At 38.7% G+C, this 23,859-nt stretch overlaps 1 protein-coding gene across 4 annotated transcripts in view; it reads left to right on the forward strand.

Moving 5' to 3' along the window:
* Window positions 1–620: 620 nt before the first annotated feature.
* eif4g1b (eukaryotic translation initiation factor 4 gamma, 1b) overlaps window positions 621–23,859 on the forward strand; it is a 69,240-nt gene continuing 46,001 nt past the window's right edge. Inside the window, exons 1-7 of one of the 4 annotated variants that reach the window (XM_084125907.1) lie at window positions 641–780; window positions 11,935–12,061; window positions 14,501–14,578; window positions 15,001–15,033; window positions 16,531–16,551; window positions 17,209–17,409; window positions 18,283–18,367. In XM_084125907.1, coding sequence (XP_083982033.1) covers window positions 11,981–12,061; window positions 14,501–14,578; window positions 15,001–15,033; window positions 16,531–16,551; window positions 17,209–17,409; window positions 18,283–18,367 — 499 coding nt within the window. In that variant the 5' untranslated portion in view covers window positions 641–780; window positions 11,935–11,980. Of the gene's footprint in view, window positions 781–2,236; window positions 2,347–11,934; window positions 12,062–14,500; window positions 14,579–15,000; window positions 15,034–16,530; window positions 16,552–17,208; window positions 17,410–18,282; window positions 18,368–23,859 lie in introns of those variants that run through there. The other 3 variants (XM_084125906.1, XM_084125909.1, XM_084125908.1) reach the window with 3 other exon arrangements.

A 23,859-nucleotide genomic window follows, 5' to 3' on the forward strand; every position in this document is an offset into this window, starting at 1 on the left:
ATATTGTATGTTCATGGATGACAGATTAATAAGCAGACATGATATTTATGACTGGATGTAACTTTTGATACTTCGCAGTAAAATTGGCTCTCCTACTGATTTTGTCCTATCAGTGTGGCTCTCATGAAAAAAAAAACGGTGAAGACCACTGAACTACACCATGGCTAATTCATATCTATAAGCCAGTATCTGACAATAGTGAAATTTGTAGTGTGTTTGTTTCATACAGACCTGTTGAACATTTCAGCACAATCACACATCATCTAAAACAATATTTTCAGATGACATTGCTAACCCATTTTTAATAATGAACCAATATAGCAGCATTTTCACACATTGCTACTAGTCAGAATGAGATGTGAGATTTTAGACGGTCACCAGGGGGCGCTGTACTTAAAGGCCACGCCTCTGTAAGCCTCGACCAATCAGCGTTCACGAATCCTACTATGGCAAATGCTCATAAATATTAATGAGGCCATGCTGACGTTGCAAAGTGAACTTTCAGCTGGAATCCTGCGGCGAAAGCCGAGGTCATGAATATTAACGAGCCAACTTATTTGTTTCAGTCCATTCACGACACCCCAAACTCTGTCACGTGGTCGGGATTCCCTATTGTCACCGATCCGGAAGTTCCCGAGTCGCCGGTTTCCGCCGGAAAAGGTTCCGTCCGGTCCAGACGGGTCTGTCTCTCTTTCTGGCTTTTTTTTCGGTTTGGTATCACTCAACTGATCCGATACAGAACCGGACCGGCACCGAAGATACACGATAAACTCCTGTCAGGTAAGAAACAGGCGCACGCGAGTCCTTACCGGCGTTGACGCGTGCGTGCGTGCGCGTGCGCGAGTGTATGTGTGACACCAGTACTGTAAAATTCACTGAAAATACCATGATCATTATTATTTTAATAATTTAAATCAAGACAATTTTATGTTTTTTAACATCAGTTTTAGTTGATATAATCACCCCGGTTCTCACTGTATTGTAATTGTGTGTACATAATATCAATCGCATGGTGGGTTCGTGGTTTTACACCATATTGATAATGTTTTCATCTGCAGTGAATGCTTTCTGCCAATTAATTTGCTTTAGTCATATGATCAGACATGTGCAGAGATTATAAACAGAGGTATGTCATCAAAACAAGCTATTAGCTGAAGATCATCACTGGTGAACTGATTTTAAACATGATTTCAGTTTTGGTATTCATTTTATAGGTGTGTCTGATCAAACACTCTTGCATCTGCATAGCAACATACAAACAATCATTTAAAACAGCTTAGACACCACATTTAAATATGCAAACTGGCTTTTGCACAGACAAGCATCATGTTTCCTAAATGAAAAGTCAGGTGTCAATAGTCTTTAGGCATTAGATTTCTTATGGCATCAAACAATGACACAACTCGGTTGATCATCTCTGCTCCTGTTCTGGAACACAGATTAATATTTCACTAACCTACATTTACTGATTAGACTAACTGTCCTAATGTGAGGCCATGTTTATTTGTCAGTAACCTAAACACTGCAGTAATGATGAAATATGTCATCATGAAATCCATGTGACGTCTGAAGTGTAAATATTTTAAACATTTGTTTTGTTTTTGGGGTGTCTGACCCCAAAACATCAAAAGAAACGCTATATATATATATATATATATATATATATATATATATATATATACAAACATACATACATACATATATATATATATATATATATATATATATATATATATACATACATATATATTTATTATTATTATTATTATTGTTATTATTATTAATAATAATATTATTATTATTCCCTGTTTTTTCATCTGACATTGATTAAAAAAATTTTAATCATTATTATATATTTTTTGTTCAATAACAGACAAATACAAGGCATTGTAAATACAGTATAAAACAAAGAATAATAACAACAACAACAACTAAAATATAAAATGAGGCACTTATTAATGATTCGTTAATATCGCCATGTCAAAGGTGTTTGAGCCACGCCCATAATTATTCATAAATACGCGAATTTACGTAATTATTCATGAGATTACGCAACGACATTGGTCGCGTGTGTTAATGTATTAATATAAAGTGTTTAGTTGTGTCATTAGTGTATGGGCTAATTGAGCCCAGTTTACCAGAATCTGTAATTAAGTTGTTGTGGCAGTTAAGTGTTGAATCATGATGATACGCCGGCACTGGAGCGCCTGACTGCGCATGCGCGCGCGACCCACATGCTTTGTTCCGGCAGGCGCACGCGCACGCGTGAGCGAACATGGCGACGCGCTGCATGTCTCGCGTTACCGGACAGTGAATCACACCGAGAGAGAGAGAGAAAGAGAAACGGTAAAGAACCGTGGTCTGTCTGTGTGTCAAATGAGCGATTTTCTGTGAATGCGCGCGCATGTGTATGTGTGTGTGTGTTCAGCTGATGTGTTTGTGCGTTACACGCGTAACTACGCAGTAAGTTACTCAATCTGGCCCTGAGAAGTGATCAATACGTCTGTGTGTGTGCTGACAGGTGTCTTGTGAACTGCTTGGATGTCATTAAAGCGTGTTATGACCATGTTTTAACATGTTTCCTGATAAAGCAGTGTGTTTTGGATCATGGCAGTTATTTGACATTCAGTGAGATATGCGTCATGATTATGGTTATCCATGACATATTTGGGTTTTTGGTTGATGCATTTTTAATATAAAAATGCTTTTGGACAGGCACCATGTTTTTCTGAGAGTGCCATGTAAATACCATGGTGAGATCATTCCAGTACCATTGCATTAAAGTACCATCACTTTACTATAGTACTGCCACAGTATTTTCAGTAATCCTTTCATTTGACTTGCGAAACATGACTATGTTAATCATTGTATGGTATATATTAAAGGAACATGGTGTTTTCTTGTATTTTGGACATGTAACTAGGTAAAATAAAGGTAATCTTTGTGATGCAAGACAAGTACAGTGGCAGTACCATGGTAATTAAATGTACGCATCATTGGAATTAGAAGATACTTGCATGGTAGTATAATGGTATATATGCCAAGAATTATGGTACAAAGTGCATAAAACCATGTTAGTTTTTGGTATTGTGTTGTAAGTTATATAAGCACCATGATATATGAAGTTACATGGTATTTAGTCTATTCATTTACTAGAGTTTATTAGTTTACTCCGTAGTAGTTACTAGATAACTACTGTTAATTGCTGCAATCTGTTGAATTAATTTGAATGTATTATTTAAAAATATCGGTTTGAATGAATGATTTCAGGGCTCGGCATTAATGCTTGGCAGAAAGAGATGTTTACTTGCCCAACCGACAATTAACGTCAATAACAAAAACATAAATAAAGCTGCAAGCAGCATTTATCGACCTTTAAGCATCAAAAGACATTAAGTTTTATTCAGCCACCTAAATCACAGAAGGAAAAGACCATTTGCAGCCAATACAAGCAATTTACCATAGGAAATACATGTTTTTTAAAGCTTTTTAACAGTTATAGCGCCACCTATGGTCCGATCTCCATAAAAGTTTGCATTAAATTTAGTGTAAGTGGTCATCGATAGTGGATAATAATGTGTAATGTACTGATACGCAGACTCTCGAGGAGAAATCGAAAACAAATGAGCGCAACACACAAAGAAAAGTCAGTTAACAACACGCATAACATATGATATAGTTACGCAACATCACACGACCAAGAGAGCTGTTTTCCTGAATACCATCACAGTTGAAAACGTGACGCTGATTTCATGAAACTTCAATAAACAAGTAGTTAATATTAAGTCACTTATATTTTAGACACAATATTGTCTGTTTTTGTTCTGTTTCAGCAGCGAAAATCGTTCCAAACAAGCGAGTCAAAGATTAAATTAAACACATCCATAAACAACTGCCTCATTCTTGAATGAATCGGTCATTTGAACGAATTGACTCACTCAATGACTCACTGTATGACTCACTCAATGACTCACTCATTAAGACTTACTGTTGGTTTAGTTTCATGTTTAGAAGTATCTTTTTTTCTTCAATATTTCTTATTTGTATATTCAAAAAACATTTAAAACCCAACATTATTTTATGCAGTTGAAATTTTTCAGTGTAGCTGATTTAATTTGATTGGTAAAACCCCTTTAGTGTTATATTATTCTAATTACATTTTTTTTAATCAAATTTAAGAATTTGAAATCAAAGATGAGGCATTCATTTAATATGATTAGGAAAAAAAGTAATTCAAATAAAAAAAATATTAAAATAAAATTCAAATAAAAATACCATTTCAAATGTAACAAAAAATGTCCTCGGGTTAAATATCAGAAGTTCACAACAAATATGCAGATTTAAATGGCCAAGCTGATTGAACACTAATGAGAATATTGCTTCAGCATAAATTATATTTACAAAAAAAAAACCCTTTTTATTACTTTATTACTCGGACAAGTGAATGACCGCTTTACTTGACGAGGTTTAATGTCCTGGATCCAATGACTCGTGTCTTTACTGGATGAATCAGCGTTTTTGAACGAATCTTTGTACTGTATTGTACTTTATAGTAAGCATTTCTCACTCAATTAATCATTAAAGTATGAGTTTATTGCATTTAAATGATATTTAATGAAGTCTCGTGTGAAAGACGTCACTGAGACCGATACCAGGCCATGTGTGCTCTTCTTATCTCGAGTGTGTAGTTTCTCCTTTAAGATGTTGGATTTCTCTGGAACTGGCCCTGCGTCAAAGGTCAAAGGTCATGGTGAAAGAGCCGTGGATCTTTACAGTGTCGGATGGAGTGTGTGAAGTGTTAGTCACTCGTGCATGACTGTCGCATCACTGAAGCCGTCTCACACTGCAGTGTCTCCAATAGCAACACACTCCAAAGGTCTCGTATGAGTCTCGTCTTCAAACTCTCAAAGGACAGACAGACAAAGAGTGTGTTTGTGGGAGTTTCAGCGCTTGAGAAAATGTTTGGTAACACTGTTATTTTACAGTGTCCTTGTTACATGTACTTACCATAGTAATAACAGTAAATTATGCATAATTACATGCAACTAATCCTAATCCTACCCTAACCCTATAGTAAGTACATGCTGTTAATTAATATTACTCAGTACTTAAATATATAATTACACTGTAACAATGACACCTTAAAATAAAGTGTAACCCATGTGTGTTTCATTAACGCTTCAGCCTGACCTGATGATGTTGTCAGGTCTGCCACTGGGGTTTAATGCTGTTTGATGTGGTCAAGTGGAGGATCGCTTGCGATAGACGTTATAATAGTGGAAATACTGCATGTGTGCGCTCAGATCTGATGCTCAGGTGTTTTAGCCAATCAAAACACGAATGCCACGCTATCCTAAACTGTGACGTCACGATAGCAAACAGTGGAAAATGAGAAACACATCTATGTAATATAATGACATATTTGTTTGTTTTTTATTCTGTTGCTTGTTAAAAAATGCATTTGAATGACCATCAATGGAGAAAGATGATTTATGCCCTTGTAAAATTCGTATTTTTTATGCAGTATTGCATTGTTTATTATAAACAAGTATTCATTCGTCTTGGTCATTAGTTTTTTTTTAAAGGGGTGGTTGATTATGATTTGACTTTTCTAACTTTAGTTAGTGTGTAATGTTGCTGTTTGAGCATAAACAACATCTGCAAAGTTACAACGCTCAAAGTTCAAAGCAAAGGGAGATATTTGCTTTTAAAGAAATCGCTTTTTAAGGACTACAACAAACGGCTGGTAGAGACTACACCACATTCCTCCCGGGTTAGTGACATCACCAACCCTAGAATTTACATAAACCCCGCCCCCTGAACACGATTTATAGATTATTAGACAGAATATGCTAATCAATGACTAGAAGATAACTACACATAAGCTACATAAATTCATCAACTAACCGTTCAGAAATGTCCTGTTGCTTCTACATGTTGTCACTTCTTCTTGAGTCTCTCCATCATTGTCTGACTCCGGTTTGAACATAAAAGACTAAAAGTTTTTGAGATTTTCAGTGCGTGTGTGTGTGAGGTAAAAGGACACGAGCTGTTGAAGCTCCGCCCCCTGTGCCGGGAGCAGCAGCTCATTTGCATTTAAAGAGACAGACACAAAAACGGTGTGTTTTTGCTCACCCTCAAAAAGTGACAATTTTAACATGCTATATAAAAATATCTGTGGGGTATTTTGAGCTAAAACTTCACACACACACTCTGGAGACATCAGAGACTTATTTTACATCTTATGAAAAGGGCATTATACCACCCCTTTAAATTCTTGAATCAGAATAACTTCCTCTTGCAGCATCTCATCTCTTCTCTGATGACGAGGGCGGGGCAACCTGTCACTCACATGAGATCCACCAATAGCAAACCACAACCATCCAATCAATTCCCCACAGACACAATCAAGCCCCGCCCACATTTGTTCTTGTTTGAGAAGCAGTTTCACTCTGATATACGGCACAATGGAGAAGAAAAAACGACTTTTGATGACAACGCAGTTACACCAGGAACAAGGACTTCACGATAATAATTAAATTAAGAATCACGATTAATTTGCTTAAAGTATAATCGCAAATTTAGAAAACGGTAAGGTACCTGATTTCTGTATGTTATGAAAACTGGTAAAACCTTAAAAAGCTTCTCTCAAAAGCGAAAACAGTGAAATTCCCAATATTAATTATAACAATTCCAAATTGTTAATATTTTTTAATTTATATTCAGCAACCACAGTCGCGAACAATATAGCCGAGATTCGTGATATATCGCAAATACTGACAATTACTGAAAAGAGCAACTGCTTACTTTCTTTACAATAACATTTACTGAGTATTAATATTAAACGGTTCAAATTACTCACGGTTTTAGGGTCGCTGTTTCGGTACGGTTCGCTAAAGGACTTTATCAAACAAAAATAAAGTAAATAAGAACACATAATCAAACTACAAGCAATGGTACAAATAAATACAATAGAGCAACGATACAAATGAAATAAACAGTGCTTTTCAGGTAGAGAAATAAAAAAAAGTAATCAAATGTAAAATAACTCTGCATGTAGTCTTCACTGTATAATTTAAAAATGAATCCTTATTAAAGTTAAAAAAGTTATTCAGTCAAGAGCAGTGAGAGATTTCCTTGTCTTTTGTTGTTCGATTAACGTTAAAAACACAGACGGCAGGAATATTAGGCTTCTGTCACTTTAAGACTGAATGCACTGATCTAATACACTGATACACACGCGTCGTCTCTCTCGACTGTTCACGTTCACTTCAGACAATAACCGACTATGTTTGCTAGGATTCTCGCCAAGACGGGCATGTTGACAATTTTTGTGTGAATTTGTCCTTTCAAGCGCAAGAACTCAACTTTAAAGCAAACTCACTTCTCTTTCGTGTAGTCTTAAAAACACACGCAAACTTTAACTTTTGTGGCGTTAAAAGCGTCCCGAACCATTACACCCCTACTGAGTGTCATACAGATAGGGATTTAACTTATAAAGAAATGCATTGAATCATTGTAAATGATGATCATTTCCTAAATGGAAATGATTTACTAGGGCAGGGTAAAAAATATCGATTTCTCAATTTTAATCGATTCTCATTTTTACGAAGTCTCAGATTTCAAATTACGTCCATTTTCTTACGAAATTCAAAAACATAAACACCGTTTTGGCGCTGTGGCGTGAGATCGCTCTGACTCAGCTCTAGAGAAGCACATGATCTTCTCTTCTGCATTAATAACACCAGTTACAGCGTGAAATAAACATGAGTGAGCGTCTGAAAGTGTGTTAAAGATAGAGTACAACTTATCAAAGTCCGTATCAAGTCGCTCAATCAGTGTTTCAACCGTGGAAAGACGTTAGTAAACAATGTTGTGACGTCACATTTACCTCAGAAAAACCATATCCAGTGACCATAAACTCGTCAGTCAGCTGGAAAAATTAACTCTAGAGTGGAGCATTTTGCTAAATATATGCACCATATTACATATTCATTATCATTTTTAATGTTCTTCAATTTTTAATGCATGTTTGAATAAATCTGGCAGGTTTTTATGACAGCCACCATTTAAATGTTTATATTTCCTATAACTTTATTATTATAAAAATAATAATGTAATTTAAGTGTTTGTATACAAATCAGTTAATTTTTACCTTCAGTATTATAGTAGGCTAATGAAGCCCATAGGCTACCACTGACTCCCATAGTTTACAGGATTAGTTCAGAGATTTGTTTTCCTTGATAAAATTTGCCATGTATTGTACCTGATGTACAAAATAATCAATATTGAATCGAATCATAATCGAAATCTAATCGAATTGTGAAATCTGTGTCAATACCCAGCCCTAGATTTAATTTCAGAAACATGAAGTCAGAACGTATGCCTAGTCATTTTAATTTTCTTCTCTTTCATTTCTGGCTTCAAAACCTTTTGAACTCGACTTTTACACAAGGTGTATTTAAGCGTTATGTAATGTCACTGCTGAACTCCATATCTGTGTGTGTGTGAGAGAAGTGTCAGGTTTGTACTGTACTCTCTCTGTGTGTGAGAGAGAAGCGTCAGGTTTGTACTGTACTCTCTGTGTGTGTGTGCAGGTTTGCCTCTCTATATTTGGCTCTTGTAAAGATAGCCACGTCGCCTGTAACCCCTCCTCATAAACTAGTTGAGTCTTCAGCTCGTCTCTTGCCGCAGTCCTGATTCATTCACAAAAGCAGCCACACGTCAAATGCACAAAGCCAAATAATAAATGTGCTGCAGTGACTGAAGATCAGTCGTCATAAAACACGAGTCTTCGTTCACGGGTCACCGGGACCTGATCGAGCTACAGATGACGTTCATAAGTACTTTACCAATCCTGAAAGCTATTTCACTACATGTTAGTTTTCCTTTAAAAGAAAAGCTTGATGGTTTAACTTTTGAAAATGAAGAAATTAAAGGTGCATTGTGTAATATTTAGGAGGATCTGTTGACAGAAATGCATAAATCATATACATAACTATGTTTTCAGTGGTGTATAAAGATCTTAATGAACCGTAGGCCTGTCGCGATAATTAAATAACCGTCAAATCGCGATTATTTGATCTAACCGCGATTGTTTCAGACAACCGCGATTATTGCGCTCTTTTATAGGCCTACGGCACAAGGGGGAGTCATGGACCAAAATAAATAGACAAGCACTAATTACGTTTTCCAGCAATATATTCAAAGTCATCTGAAGCCATTCCATAGCTTAATATGAGGGACAGTAGTATATTTACATTGTTAAATTAAAGTTCACAAACTCGTCTGCAGCTGTCAATCATTCCATTCAGCATTCAAAGTCTGCAGCTGTCAATCATTCCGTTCAGCATTCAAACAGCGCGCGTCGTCCGGTTACGACAGGATACACGGTAAAACTTTCTCCAATGTGACATTGACGTTATTATGCTTGATCTGTAGATAAAGGGCTGTGGATTTGCATAAAATGACTTTATTTTGCTGGAGTTTTTTTGCTATTTCTAAATGACTCGCTCGCTACCGTGTGCCTACACAGCACAAGGACTATGAATTGGCATCAGACGCACAATAACTGGAGTTTAAAACTGTGAAGAAACAAATGATCAATAAACTGTTGGACTGATATACACTAGGATTTGTGCCCTCGACATTTCTTCGCTTTGTGCCGTGAACTTTTATATGCGCACTTGTGCAGCGCTGCGCACTGTGACTCCATGTTGCATTAAGCACATCATTCTGCACCCGCGATGCGCATACGCGCTTTGTTCCACTCTGTTTTGAAGCGTATCATATTATCATGGTTTGTGCACATTTGTTTTTATTAACATGTTTAGATTTTATTAAATTACTGTGCAGATGTTTTCAAAAATTACTTTTTGCTGCTGATTTATACACTCACTCAGTTTAATAAACAAATTGTCATAGCTATTGAATATATTTATTTAATATTTAAAGGTGTTAACTGTAATCTTACACTGCAAAATGATAACTTACAAAGGATTAAATTCATCACAATTATTTAATGAATGAAGCACAAAGCCCTAAAACAGACAATTAATCGGCATAATCGCCAAAGCCCTAACACAGACAATTAATCGTCAAAGCCCTAAAACTGACAATTAATCGGCATAACCGCAATTATTTTTTAGACAATTAATCATCAGCCAAATTTCATAATCGTGACAGGCCTAATGAACCGTTGTGTTTTTATCACCTTAGAATGAGCATTTCTCTCTACACACACCGCGGGTCTCCTTACACACACACGTTTCTACAGTGGCCCTGAACGGACACACGCGTTTCGTCACTGTGTTGTTCTTCGTGTAAAGAAGCTAAAGCTAAAGTCAGCGAATAAAACACTGACACAATGATGAACAAGTGACAATAATATTCACAATAACATATCGTTTTACTGAATAATCAAGTAAACCTAATTTCTGAATTTATCTTTGTAATTTAATCTCTACTCTCTGCTGTCTCAGACGACGACATCACTTCCTGTCGGCCACCTTAACTTCTGTTGAGTGCAGTTCACAACCTCACCACTAGATGCCGCTTAAATCACACACTGCACCTTTAAGACATAAATAATAGTATTTAAATGAACAAATGTACACTATTTTTCTCAATTGTTATTTCACAGTACAATAGTAATATTCCCAGAGTAATATATTTCTTATTTTGTTTACGAAATGTTACTTCTAATTTAATTATCATAAAAATCTTAATATGCACCAATGTAGCCAGATTGCGAAGCCCTATAAACAAGTACAGCAAAAGCTCTTTTAAAAAAAAAAAAAAATTGCACTCGTAAGAAAAATCGCAAATAGATTTTTCTTCCCAAATTGTGCAGCCCTAATACGATTTTTTTTTTTTTTTTTACAAAACTTGTAAAGATGAAATGTGTGATTTTCTGATTTTATAGTCATGAGGCCTGTTTTAAGGGACTTCTGATGCGAGTTTGTCTTCGAGCAGGAGTGTGTGTGTGTGTTTGTCTCCTGAGAGACCATGCGGTGTTTGAAGATGCGCAGGTGTTATTTTTACTCTTTACTGCGGTGTTCAGGTCTGGATCTCCTGTGGTAAAGGTGAAGTGTGTTATTACTGCGCCACTGGCAGCAGAACCGAAACCGTAATGAATAAATAGTTTCAATCCGGCTTTCCGAACACTTTTCCCATCAGCCGTTAATTGGATAATCCCGCGCCAAACTCGCCGTGTTGGAAGAGCCAGTGTGATACGAGAAATCACAGTAACACTTTATTTTACAGTGTCCTTGTTACATGTACCATAGTAATAACAGTAATAATGCATAATTACATGCAACTAACCCTCAACCAAACCCTAACCCTATAGTAAGTACATGTAGTTAATTAATATTACTCAGGACTTAAATATATAATTACACTGTAACAATGACACCTTAAAATTAAGTGTAACCGAAATTACACGTGTAAAAACCACACACTTCAACTGTAACGTCCGCTGAATCAGTGTGTACATGCGCTTCAAGAACTTTTGACTCGTGCGTTAATCATTTTCAATCAGACATTGTAAACACTAATTGAATTGAAGCCATAATTAAAGTCCTGTGTTTTAAAGCATATTAAAAACACCACATAGACATATAAACATTAAAATCCAGTTTTTAATGATGTTTATATGTCTCTGTGGTGTTTTATGTGGCTCATTTGCATATTCATAGAACCGCGCATACTAAATGAGGCAAGGGTGTCGAGTTACATTCAAGATATTTTAAGGCTTGAAGACATTTTTTTCACATCATTTTGGTGATCAAAGATGAGTTTTAAGGGAAAAAATGATTGACTACAGACTTTAAAGCCTGTATAACTTGATTTTGAAGCGTCTCTCTCTCTCTCTCTCTCTCTCTCTCTCTCTCTCTCTGTCTCTCTCTCTCTCTCTCTCTCTCTCTCTCCCAGGTTTTGTCAGTAGGTGCTGCGTCTCCATGCAGATGCTCCGGGTGAAATGAATAAGGCACCTCAGCCTCTGTCAGGACCCCCCTCCGCCCCCCCTCACCCCTCCGCTCCCTCACCGGGCCTGTCCCAGGTAAAACACACTACTCTTTTTTATATATATATATATATATATATATATATATATATATATATATATTGTGCTCTTTCTCAGGGTGTTTCAGACTGCAGTCCAGGACACCACAAGGCCTGTAAATAATATATTTTAAAGCATAAATAATTAAAAAAATATACTGTACTCTAATAAATCATTTTGCTTGTAAATGTCTACTTGTAAGTAAAAAAAAAAACTAAATTTTCATTGCAAAAATGAAAATTAGCCCATGATTTCAGTAGCACCTCACTGCAGTACACGAGATCCAGGGGGAGGAGTTGGATCCAGATCTAAGGGGTGGAGATGTGTAGGTTTAGGTATACGTAAAGTGGTAGATCCAGATCAAACTCCTCCCCCTGGATTTTGTGTTCTGCAGTGAGGACCATTTCCATGATTTACTCACCCTCAAGCCATCCTAGGTGTGTATGACTTTCTTCTTTCAGACGAATACAATCAGAGTTCAGTGTTTCCCCTTGGTTTACAGGTTTGGGGGGGGGGGGGGGGGGGGGTTGGTTGGTGAAAATTGACACAGACACTATCTATCTATCTATCTATCTATCTATCTATCTATCTGTCACATTAATTGGTTGTCTGGGAGGGTAATGCTTTGTAAAAGTTAACATAAAACACAAATGTTTAAAAAAAAATTAACATAAGATATCTCTTTAAAAAAATAAAATAAACATATTTAAATCTTTTTAAAATTGACTTTTGCAAATAACCTTTGTTAAATTTATAGAAGTATTTGTTAATATTAATGGACCAGAGCTTAAATAGTTTTATTTTTTAACTAACAACTAAAAAAAACAAATTTTAAATGGGCTTTTTTTGTGAGAAGTTTTTATTTCTATGATGCATTTATTGGAGAGAATAATCCTGTCAGACGCAGCACTGCTGTGAACGCGCGTTCACGTTTAAACACAATTTAAACAATGTACTATTCAATGCATTACTTCTATATAATTAGGCTATATATTAAGTTGCTCAAGCAAGTGGTAAAATATTTAACCATGTATTTATATTAAAATCTTTTGCATTTCAATTTTAATACAATAAATCTTGCATGTCACAGAGAACTTGTTTTTCCACCTCCACGAATGTCATTATGTCGCCTTGTTAAGGTAAATTGTAGTTTTCCTTGCTTTACCCCGTTTTTAAAATGAAAAAAGTAGTATTTAATTAAATAAATTTATGGTATAAATACATACATTTTATTTAATTAATCGCACTTATGGTGAAATGACTACATTTTCAGGTCAATCTGTGTTCATTTTGACCACGAAACATGCGCTGTCACTTTAATTCAGCGTTTGCAGCACAGCAAAAATCATAGACAGTATATAAACGGCAAAAATAGACTCGGTGCGGAAACGATCGCTGCACTGCTGTATACGCACCGCAACTGGAACGGATCGATCATCGACGGACTGCATCTGCGTGCAGTGTGAAAGCTCTGTAAACATGGGTACGGAAAACAATACTCACCGCATACACACTGCAAACGAAATATGTGTGAAACGGGCGTAGACTTGGAGCAGGAGAGCTACTCCGGCTGCTACTCGCAGTAGAGTGAGTGTTGCCATCTTCAGTTCAGCGACATATTTCCCGCCGCGCGCTCTCTGTCCGCTAGTGCTCATCTGTATTTGACGCAAGTGTTTGTTTGTGTGCGAGTGTGCGCGCTTGCGCACTCATTGGAATAATTGTAAACGCGCAAACACAGACAGAAAAGACATGCCATCGTGGAAATAAGATAAATAACATATTACTTAAGGGCTATTTAGTTTTTGTAATAAAAAAAAAAAACTTTAATCTGGCGCTATAAAGAAAATCAAATCAAATTTACTTGACCTTCAAGGGGGGCGGGGGGAGCCGTTAGGAGGGCGGGGCGCCCCCCTTATATAATGGTAGGGGAAACACTGAGAGTTATATTAATACATTTCCTGGCTCTTCCAAGCTTTATTAATGGGAGTGAATGGAGGATGAGATTTTCAAGCCCAAAAAAGTGCATATATCACGATAAAAGTGCATCTGTCCATAAAAGTGCATCTGTCCATCATAAAAGTGCATCTGTCCATCATAAAAGTGCATCTATCCTATCATGGATAGATGCACTTTTATGAGCTTCAAAATCTCATCCTCAATTCACTTCTATTAATAAAGCTTGGAAGAGTCAGGACATTTTTTAATATAACTCTGATTGTGTTCGTCTGAAAGAAGAAAGTCATACACACCTAGGATGGCTTGAGGGTGAGTAAATCATGGGCTAATATTAATTTTTTGGTGAACTATCCTTTTTAAAGTTTTTAATGCTCTCCTAAATTTTTCCTCTTTGGAGCATCTTGGGGTGGAAAGTAAGAGTCAAGTCCTGCTCATGATTAAATGTTTTGCGTGTGTGTGTGTGTGTGTGTGTCTCCTCAGCCCAGTTATCCTGGTCCTCCCCCGGTTGTGTTCAGCACCCCCCCGCCACAGATGAACCCCGCAGCCCAACCCCGACAGGTACGGCACCCCAAATACCGTCGTCAAAACATCAGTCGACCTGAAGAGGCTTCGTCGACCAAAATTATATTAGTCGGTTAGCCATAAAAACACTCCGCAGGAAGTGAAGTCACGCAGTGTTTTTAGTATTTTAGTTTATTTCAGTTAACTATCAGAACTGCTACTGTCTTATATAAATAAATCGAGTTTTCATGGGAGTTTTGTCTAAATAATTGTTGAAAAAAAGTCCAACCTGACATGTTTGGACAAGCCAGAGGAATTATCAGTGAGTTAATGTCACACATTCAGCCCTGCATCCTCCTGACCTCGCGCTGTGTGTGAGACTCGTGCGACTGAGCTGCTTCTGGGAAAATGAGCGTTTGTGGCTGGTGTTGCTTCAGTGTCTTGACCTTTGACCTGTATGTGTGGCTTTCTCTTTCTAGTTTGCCTCAGGTCCTAGAGCTTTACCACAACAGGTACTAACACAAACACACACACACACACACACACACGCACTGAGCAAGACCTGAAACATATCAGTGTCACATGGAATGAATTCTGCATGGGATTCTCAGTGTACTATTGAAATTATTAATGTTTTGAAATAGTTTTCATTTTTATATTTTCTGTTTTCATTTTACCTTTAGTGTAAGTTTTAGTACTTTTGTTGTGTATTTTGTTTTCTTTTTTATTTGACTAGTTATTAATTTAAGTTTTAGTATTTATTAATATTTAGAATTAGTTTTGATTTTTATATTTTCTTTTCTCATTTTCATTTTAGTGTAAGTTTTAGTAATTGTTTTGTGTGTTTTTGTCATTTATTGTTTTTTATATGACTAGTTTTTATTCATTATTAAGTTTTAGTACTATTTATTAATATTTAGAATTAGTTTTACTTTTTATATTTTCTTTTCTCATTTTCATTTTAGTGTAAGTTTTAGTAATTTGAGTTTTTGTCATTGTTTTTTATGACTACTTTTTATTCATTTTTAAGTTTTAGTATTTATTAATATTTAGAATTAGTTTAAATTTTTATATTTTCTTTTCTCATTTTCATTTTAGTGTAAGTTTTGGTAATTTTTCTTGTTTTTGTCATTTATTGTTTTTTATGACTAGTTTTTATTCATTATTAAGTTTTAGTATTTATTAATATTTTGAATTAGTTTTAATTTTTTTATTTTCTATTTTCATTTTAGTTAAATTTTTAGTCATTTTGTTGTGCATTTTTGTAATGTTTATTTGTTTTACATGACTAGGTTTTATTTATTTGTAAGTTTTAGTATTATTGTTTTGAATTTGTTTTTATATTTTCTGTTTTCTTTATTATTTCAGTTTAAGTTTTAGTAATTTTGTTGTGTATTTATGTCAGTTTTATTAGTTTTTTTAATGACTAGTTTTATTTTTATTTAGATTTTAGTATTTATTAATATTATGAATTAGTTTTAATTTTAGTTTAAGTTTTAAACTAAAACTTGTCACTTTTATTAGTTTAATTTTTTATACATTTTTATTTTAGTTTTAGTACTTTTAGTACGTCAGCTCAAACTAAATGAAACTTTAAAAAAATCTTAAACAAGAATCTTAGCAGAAGAAACTTTTTCTTAGCAAGGTAGTTAAAAGTAAGTTAAACTCCTGACATTTATATCTAGATATCTGATTAACAACATATCTGGTTTAATGACAGACATTTGAAGGAAACTCTATCAGGCTTTCGAGGTTTATTACGACGACAGAAACTGAAGAGCGTGTCGCTGACGAGCGTCTGCGTTTGTGCCGCTTGTGTTCTTGTGTAGAGTGTTTTTCTGGCTCTTGTGTCGCATCAACTGTGCTAAAATGCTTAGTTTGTTTGCATGCTGCTCTGTTCCTTTAACTCTCTGTGCCTGTGGGTAACACACACTCTTCATCTCTCCTTCTCTCTCTCGCTCTTCTGCTGTGTGTGTGTGTGTGTGTGTGTGTGTTTGGTGCTGCTGAAGGGAGGATTCAGGTCACTGCAGGTAATTCTTGCGTATTTTTTTCCCCCTTTGCTAAAATCTTTCTTTAAACTCAGTGTGAAACGTTGTTAAAAACCCATTTTACTTTCGTAATATGACGTTTCCAAATTAAACAGCATTTTCAACTCTATTATCATCGATGAAGTGAAAAAATCACAGTCAGTCAAGTTAAATGGGGCTGAGAATATTACTATATTATAGTGAGTGAGTGAGTGAGTGAGTGAGTGTGTGAGTGAGTGTGTGAGTGAGTGTGTGAGTGAGTGAGTGTGTGAGTGAGTGTGTGAGTGTGTGAGTGTGTGAGTGTGTGAGTGTGTGAGTGTGTGAGTGTGTGAGTGTGTGAGTGTGTGAGTGAGTGAGTGAGAGAGAGAGAGATATATTAGTAAATTAGTGATTGCATTACCTAAATTGTCCAGATTTGCAACCCGACTGTATCATCTAGGTTTTATCAAAGTGTAAGGATATCATAAACATTTTATCTACTGTGGCACATACTTATTTTTTAATAGTGTCCTAATATGAATTGTGATTAGTTGTGTGTCCACAAGCAGTGTCATGTGTGTTAGAAATGACATCAACATCATCTGTGGATCTGCTGATATCATAGCTTGCAGTGCTTATGTCTTAAAAAGTCGAGTTTTCTTCGTGGTTCTCTCGTTTCAGCCGTACTACACCAGTCGGCCCACTTTACCCGCCAGCTCTGGGCGTGTCCAGCCAAGCTCCGCCCCCCGGCCCATCCCTCCCTCCCACGGGACACGCCCCCCCCATGTGTTTCAGACCGGCCCCTCCCAGATGATGATGATTCCCCAGCAGCAAATCAGCTTCCCCAACTCACAAGGCACGGCGTACTATATACCTGGCCAGGTAAATCACATGTAAATCCATAATGGAGCATCAATGAATATAAATGAGGAGGATTTCAGGAGAAATTATGAATGGAAAAGCACATTTTAAACAGAATGATTACAACATATGAATTTCACATGATGCAGTTCAGAGTTGAACAGGTTAAATGGTCCTGAAAAAAAATAGTCACACTTGTATTTTTCGCGGTTGGAAACGAATGTGAGACAAATTTCCTCTAGTGGAAGCGTTTGGTACTGCAGCCGAACACAATCTCACTAAAAGATCATTTTTTGAGATATCATTGAGATATTTTATATATATATAAAAATAGTATTTTTGCCAGTTTTTCATACGAATAAACGTAAAAAATTCTATAACTTTTTTTAAGTTAATTGTTTTAACCTTTTTCACTTCAGCAATAATCTGTCAATTGTCGTCTTTGAAAAGAGATCAATCTCTCACTCTCTCACACACACACTCTCTCTCTCTCTCTCTCTCTCTCTCTCTCACACTCTCTCTCACACACACACACACACACAATCTCACACTCTCTCTCTCTCTCTCACACACACACACACACACACACACAGAGTCTAACACGCGCACACACACACACACACACACACACACACGCTTCAGTGTATTGATTCTGCTGACAACTCCTCCCCTTTCTAAACTCTGTCCCGGTCAGCTGACCATCTGTACGGTTCCTAATTGTGCAACACTAAAGAAAAGGGGGAGGGTTTTTGGGCAGAGAGAAAACTGCTCTGAAATGGGGATTGTCTCACTCTGACCTCAAATGGTGAGTGTGTGTGAGATTTTGATGAGTCAGTGCAGTAAAACACAAACCCTCTCTTTCTCTCTGTGTGTGTGTGTGTGTTTCTCTGTCAGTACCGTCCCTCATACGTGACCCCTCAGCAGTATCAGGTGGCCGGTTCTCCTGGTTTCTACCCCGGCACAAGCCCGGCTGATTACGGTACGTGAGTGAGAGTGAGAGTGTGAGTGTGTGAGCGAGAGTGTGAGTGTGTGAGCGAGAGTGAGTGTGTGAGCGAGAGTGAGTGTGTGAGCGAGAGTGAGTGTGTGAGCGAGAGTGAGTGTGTGAGCGAGAGTGAGTGTGTGAGCGAGAGTGAGTGTGTGAGCGAGAGTGAGAGTGAGTGAGTGAGTGAGTGTGTGAGCGAGAGTGAGTGTGTGAGCGAGCGAGAGTGAGTGTGTGAGCGAGCGAGACATTTGTTTTCTATACCTAAATATGCGGGATATTTTTTTTGTCCTTTCTTTTTATTTATGTGTATATATGCCAGTATGGGTGTAGGTGTGCTTATGTATATTATGTATGTATATACATACAGTGAGGAAAATAAGTATTTGAACACCCTGCTATTTTGCAAGTTCTCCCACTTAGAAATCATGGAGGGGTCTGAAATTGTCATCGTAGGTGCATGTCCACTGTGAGACAATCTAAAAAAAAAAATCCAGAAATCACAATGTATGATTTTTTAACTATTTATTTGTATGATACAGCTGCAAATAAGTATTTGAACACCTGAGAAAATCAATGTTAATATTTAGTACAGTAGCCTTTGTTTGCAATTACAGAGGTCAAACGTTTCCTGTAGTTTTTCACCAGGTTTGCACACACTGCAGGAGGGATTTTGGCCCACTCCTCCACACAGATCTTCTCTAGATCAGTCAGGTTTCTGGGCTGTCGCTGAGAAACACGGAGTTTGAATCCAAAGATTCTCTATTGGGTTTAGGTCTGGAGACTGGCTAGGCCACACCAGAACCTTGATATGCTTCTTACAGAGCCACTCCTTGGTTATCCTGGCTGTGTGCTTCGGGTCATTGTCATGTTGGAAGACCCAGCCTCGACCCATCTTCAATGCTCTAACTGAGGGAAGGAGGTTGTTCCCCAAAATCACGCAATACATGGCCCCGGTCATCCTCTCCTTAATACAGTGCAGTCGCCCTGTCCCATGTGCAGAAAAACACCCCCAAAGCATGATGCTACCACCCCCATGCTTCACAGTAGGGATGGTGTTCTTGGGATGGTACTCATCATTCTTCTTCCTCCAAACACGTTTAGTGGAATTATGACCAAAAAGTTCTATTTTGGTCTCATCTGACCACATGACTTTCTCCCATGACTCCTCTGGATCATCCAAATGGTCATTGGCAAACTTAAGACGGGCCTTGACATGTGCTGGTTTAAGCAGGGGAACCTTCCGTGCCATGCATGATTTCAAACCATGATGTCTTAGTGTATTACCAACAGTAACCTTGGAAACGGTGGTCCCAGCTCTTTTCAGGTCATTGACCAGCTGTAGTTCTGGGCTGATTTCTCACCTTTCTTAGGATCATTGAGACCCCACGAGGTGAGATCTTGCATGGAGCCCCAGTCCGAGGGAGATTGACAGTCATGTTTAGCTTCTTCCATTTTCTAATGATTGCTCCAACAGTGGACCTTTTTTCACCAAGCTGCTTGGCAATTTCCCCGTAGTCTTTCCAGCCTTGTGGAGGTGTACAATTTTGTCTCTAGTGTCTTTGGACAGCTCTTTGGTCTTGGCCATGTTAGTAGTTGGATTCTTACTGATTGTATGGGGTGGACGGGTGTCTTTATGCAGCTAACGACCTCAAACAGGTGCATCTAATTTAGGATAATAAATGGAGTGGAGGTGGACATTTTAAAGGCAGACTAACAGGTCTTTGAGGGTCAGAATTCTAGCTGATAGACAGGTGTTCAAATACTTATTTGCAGCTGTATCATACAAATAAATAGTTAAAAAATCATATATTGTGATTTCTGGATTTTTTTTTTAGATTATGTCTCTCACAGTGGACATGCACCTACGATGACAATTTCAGACCCCTCCATGATTTCCAAGTAGGAGAACTTGCAAAATAGCAGGGTGTTCAAATACTTATTTTCCTCACTGTGTGTGTATGTAAGGGCTAAATGTTGTCATGCCTTTTAATACTGCAATATGTTTAATATGTTTTATACATGGATTTGTTTCCGATAAGGAGTCGGTGGGGCGGGCGAGGTGGGATGAGGGAGAGCTTTAGTGAGTGTGAATGTACATGCGCTGCATTATCTTTGTCTTTGTCTCAAGGACCCGCTCGAAAACCAGATGCTTCATCGGGGGTTATCCTCCTAACAATACATTTCTAATTTCAAATCTCCTACTAGTGGGAAAAATATTCAGCATCTCGTAGTGTGAATCATCTCTATGCGATTATGAATGAACTTAATTAGTTTAAGTGAGATTCACAAGAGGCAGTTTCCCCATTAATTATTCAACTGATTTTATTGTTGACTGAAAACAGTTTGAAAACAAACAGAATCTAGTTGTTGTTGTTGTTGTTGGTAACTGTGTAGAAATCGTCACGGTTATGACATCACGACCCTGTTTAGAAATCGTCATGGTGATGACATCACGACCCTGATCACATTAACATGTGACCACCCACATTTACGCATCAACACTTATTTTAAACTTCAAACTACTTTAAACTTCTTCAAACTTTTTCCAACTCTCTGGTCCGGCTTTACCAACTTAAAGTTTGTCTCTACAAACGTTTTTTCCTAGTTTATATATCGAAGTGTTAAAGGTACAGTAACGGAAACTGTAAAGATCTGAGAAAGGCTGACAGTGGTGGAGTTTCTCCCTTTGTTCTTTATCTCTGTTTGTTTGTTTGTCATTCTTTCCCTTATTCTGTTGTTCCTCCTTTTTTCTTCCATGTTCTTTATTTACTGTTCTTTATTTACTTTTACTTAATTGTATTAACTTATTATTTGTTCACTTTTTTATGTATTTAATTTTCTTTCCATTTATCTCTTTTTTCTTTCTTTTTTCTTTCATGTTCTTTACTTACTGTTTTTATTTATTTGCTTTTACATATTTGATTTATTTGTGTTCTTTCATTCATTCATCCATTTATTTTATTTTAATTAATTAATTAATTTTTTATCATTTATTTCTTATGTTTATTTAATGATCTGTCCCAGCCTCTCTCATCTGTATCCACATTATTCTTACGCCACATGATGCTTTGCGCGAATTATGGGTGTAACTTCCGTTAAGCTGTAAACAATCAGTGAAATGCTCGCTCTATGAACGCAATACGTTAAAAAAAAGTGTCACAATGAGATGACATTAATCTACTCACCCTTCAACCATCGAACATTAAAAAGAAATTTAAAAGTGTCAACAAGGTACTTTCAACAGACCAAACAACCTGTTAATAACGGACGGGTTAAATATCACTGTAGTAATATATATCTGTATTATGTAACTTCATCATCATCATCATCATCATCTTCTTCTGCTTATCCGGGGCCGGGTCGCCGGGGTAACAGTCTAAGCAGAGATGCCCAGACTTCCCTCTCCCCAGACACTTCTTCCCGCTCTTCCGGGGGGGACACTGAGGTGTTCCCAGGCCAGCCGGGAGACATAATCCCTCCAGCGTGTCCTAGGCCTTCCCCGGGGTCTCCTCCCGGTGGGAAGCGCCCGTAACACCTTCCCGGAAAGGTGTCCAGGAGGCATCCGGAACAGATGCCTGAGCCCACCTGAGAAGGCCCCTCTCGATGTGGAGGAGCAGCGGCTCTACTCTGAGCTTCTCTCGAGGGACCGAGCTTCTCACCCTGTCTCTAAAGGATCGCCCAGCCACCCTGCGGAGAAAGCTCATTTCGGCCGCCTGTATCCGGGATCTTGTCCTTTCGGTCATGACCCACAGCTCATGACCATAGGTGAGAGTAGATTGACCGGTAAATCGAGAGCTTCGCCTTGCAGCTCAGCTCTTTCTTCACCACGACAGACCGGTACATCGACAGCATTACTGCAGAAGCTGCACCGATCCTTCTGTCAATCTCTCGGTCTGTCCTTGCCTCACTCGTGAACAAGACCCTGAGATACTTGAACTCCTCCACTTGAGGCAGGAACTCTCCACCAACCTGAAGTGGGCAAGCCACCCATTTCTGACTGATAACCATGGCCTCGGATTTGGAGGTGCTGATTCTCATCCCAGCCGCTTAACACTTGGCTGCAAACCGTCCCAGCGCATGCTGAAGGTCCTGGTCTGATGGGGCCAGCACGACAACATCATCCGCAAAAAGCAGAGACGAAATCGTGTGGTCCCCAAACCTGACACTCTCCGGCCCCTGGCTGCGTCTAGAAATTCTGCCCATAAAAATTATGAACAGAACTGGTGACAAAGGGCAGCCCTGCCGGAGTCCAACATGCACCGGGAACAAGTCTGACTTACTGCCGGCAATGCGAACCAAGCTCTTGCTCTGGTATTACAGGGACCAGACAGCCCTTAGCAAAGGGCAGCGGACCCCGGACCCCATACTCCCGGAGCACCCTCCACAGGATGCCGCAAGGGACACAGTCGAATGCCTTCTCCAAATCCACAAAGCACATGTGGATTGGTTGGGCAAACTCCCATGAATCCTCCAGCACCCTGGAGAGGGTATAGAGCTGGTCCAGTGTTCCACGACCGGGACGAAAACCGCACTGTTCCTCCTGAATCCGGGGTTCTACTATCGGCCGTTTTCTCCTCTCCAGTACCCTGGCATAGACTTTTCCGGGGAGGCTGAGAAGTGTGATCCCCCTGTAGTTGGAACACACCCTCCAGTCCCCCTTCTTAAAAAGAGGGACCACCACCCCGGTCTGCCAGTCCAAAGGTACTGTCTCTGACTGCCACGCGATGCTGCAGAGGCATCAGCCAAGACAGCCCTACAACATCCAGAGACTTGAGGTACTCAGGGCGGATCTCATCCACCCCCGGTGCCTTGCCACCGAGGAGCTTCTTGACTACCTCAGTGACTTCAGCTTGGGTGATAGACGAGTCCACCTCCGAGCCCTCAGCCTCTGCTTCCTCAATGGAAGACACGTCGATGGGATTGAGGAGATTCTCAAAGTATTCCTTCCACTGTCCAACGACATCCCTAGTTGAGGTCAACAGCTGCCCACCTCCACTGTAAACAGTGTTGGTAGGGCACTGCTTCCCCCTCCTGAAGTGCCAGACAGTTTGCCAGAATCCTTCTCCATGGCCTCACCGAACTCCTCCCAGGCCCGATTTTTTGCATCCACAACCACCGGGGCTGCAGTCCGCTTGGCCTGCCGGTACCCGTCAGCTGCCTCAGGAGTCCCACAAGCCAGCCAAGCCCGATAGGACTCCTTTAGATTGACGGCATCCCTTACCTCCGGTGTCGACCACCGGATTCGAGGATTGCCGCCTCGACAGGCACCGGAGACCTTACAACCACAGCTCCGAGCGGCCGCGTCGACAATGGAGTTGGAGAACATGGTCCATTCGGACTTAATATCTCCAGACTCCCTCGGGATCCAATCAGAGCTCCGCCGGAGGTGGGAGTTGAAGATCTCTCTGACAGGAGATTCGGCCAAACGTTCCCAACAGACCCTCACAGTATGTTTGGGTCTGCCGAGTCTATTCAGCTTCCTCCCCTGC

Source organism: Abramis brama, assembly GCF_963993115.1.
Source record: "Abramis brama genome assembly, chromosome: 10".
Classification (NCBI taxonomy): Eukaryota; Metazoa; Chordata; class Actinopteri; order Cypriniformes; family Leuciscidae; genus Abramis; species Abramis brama.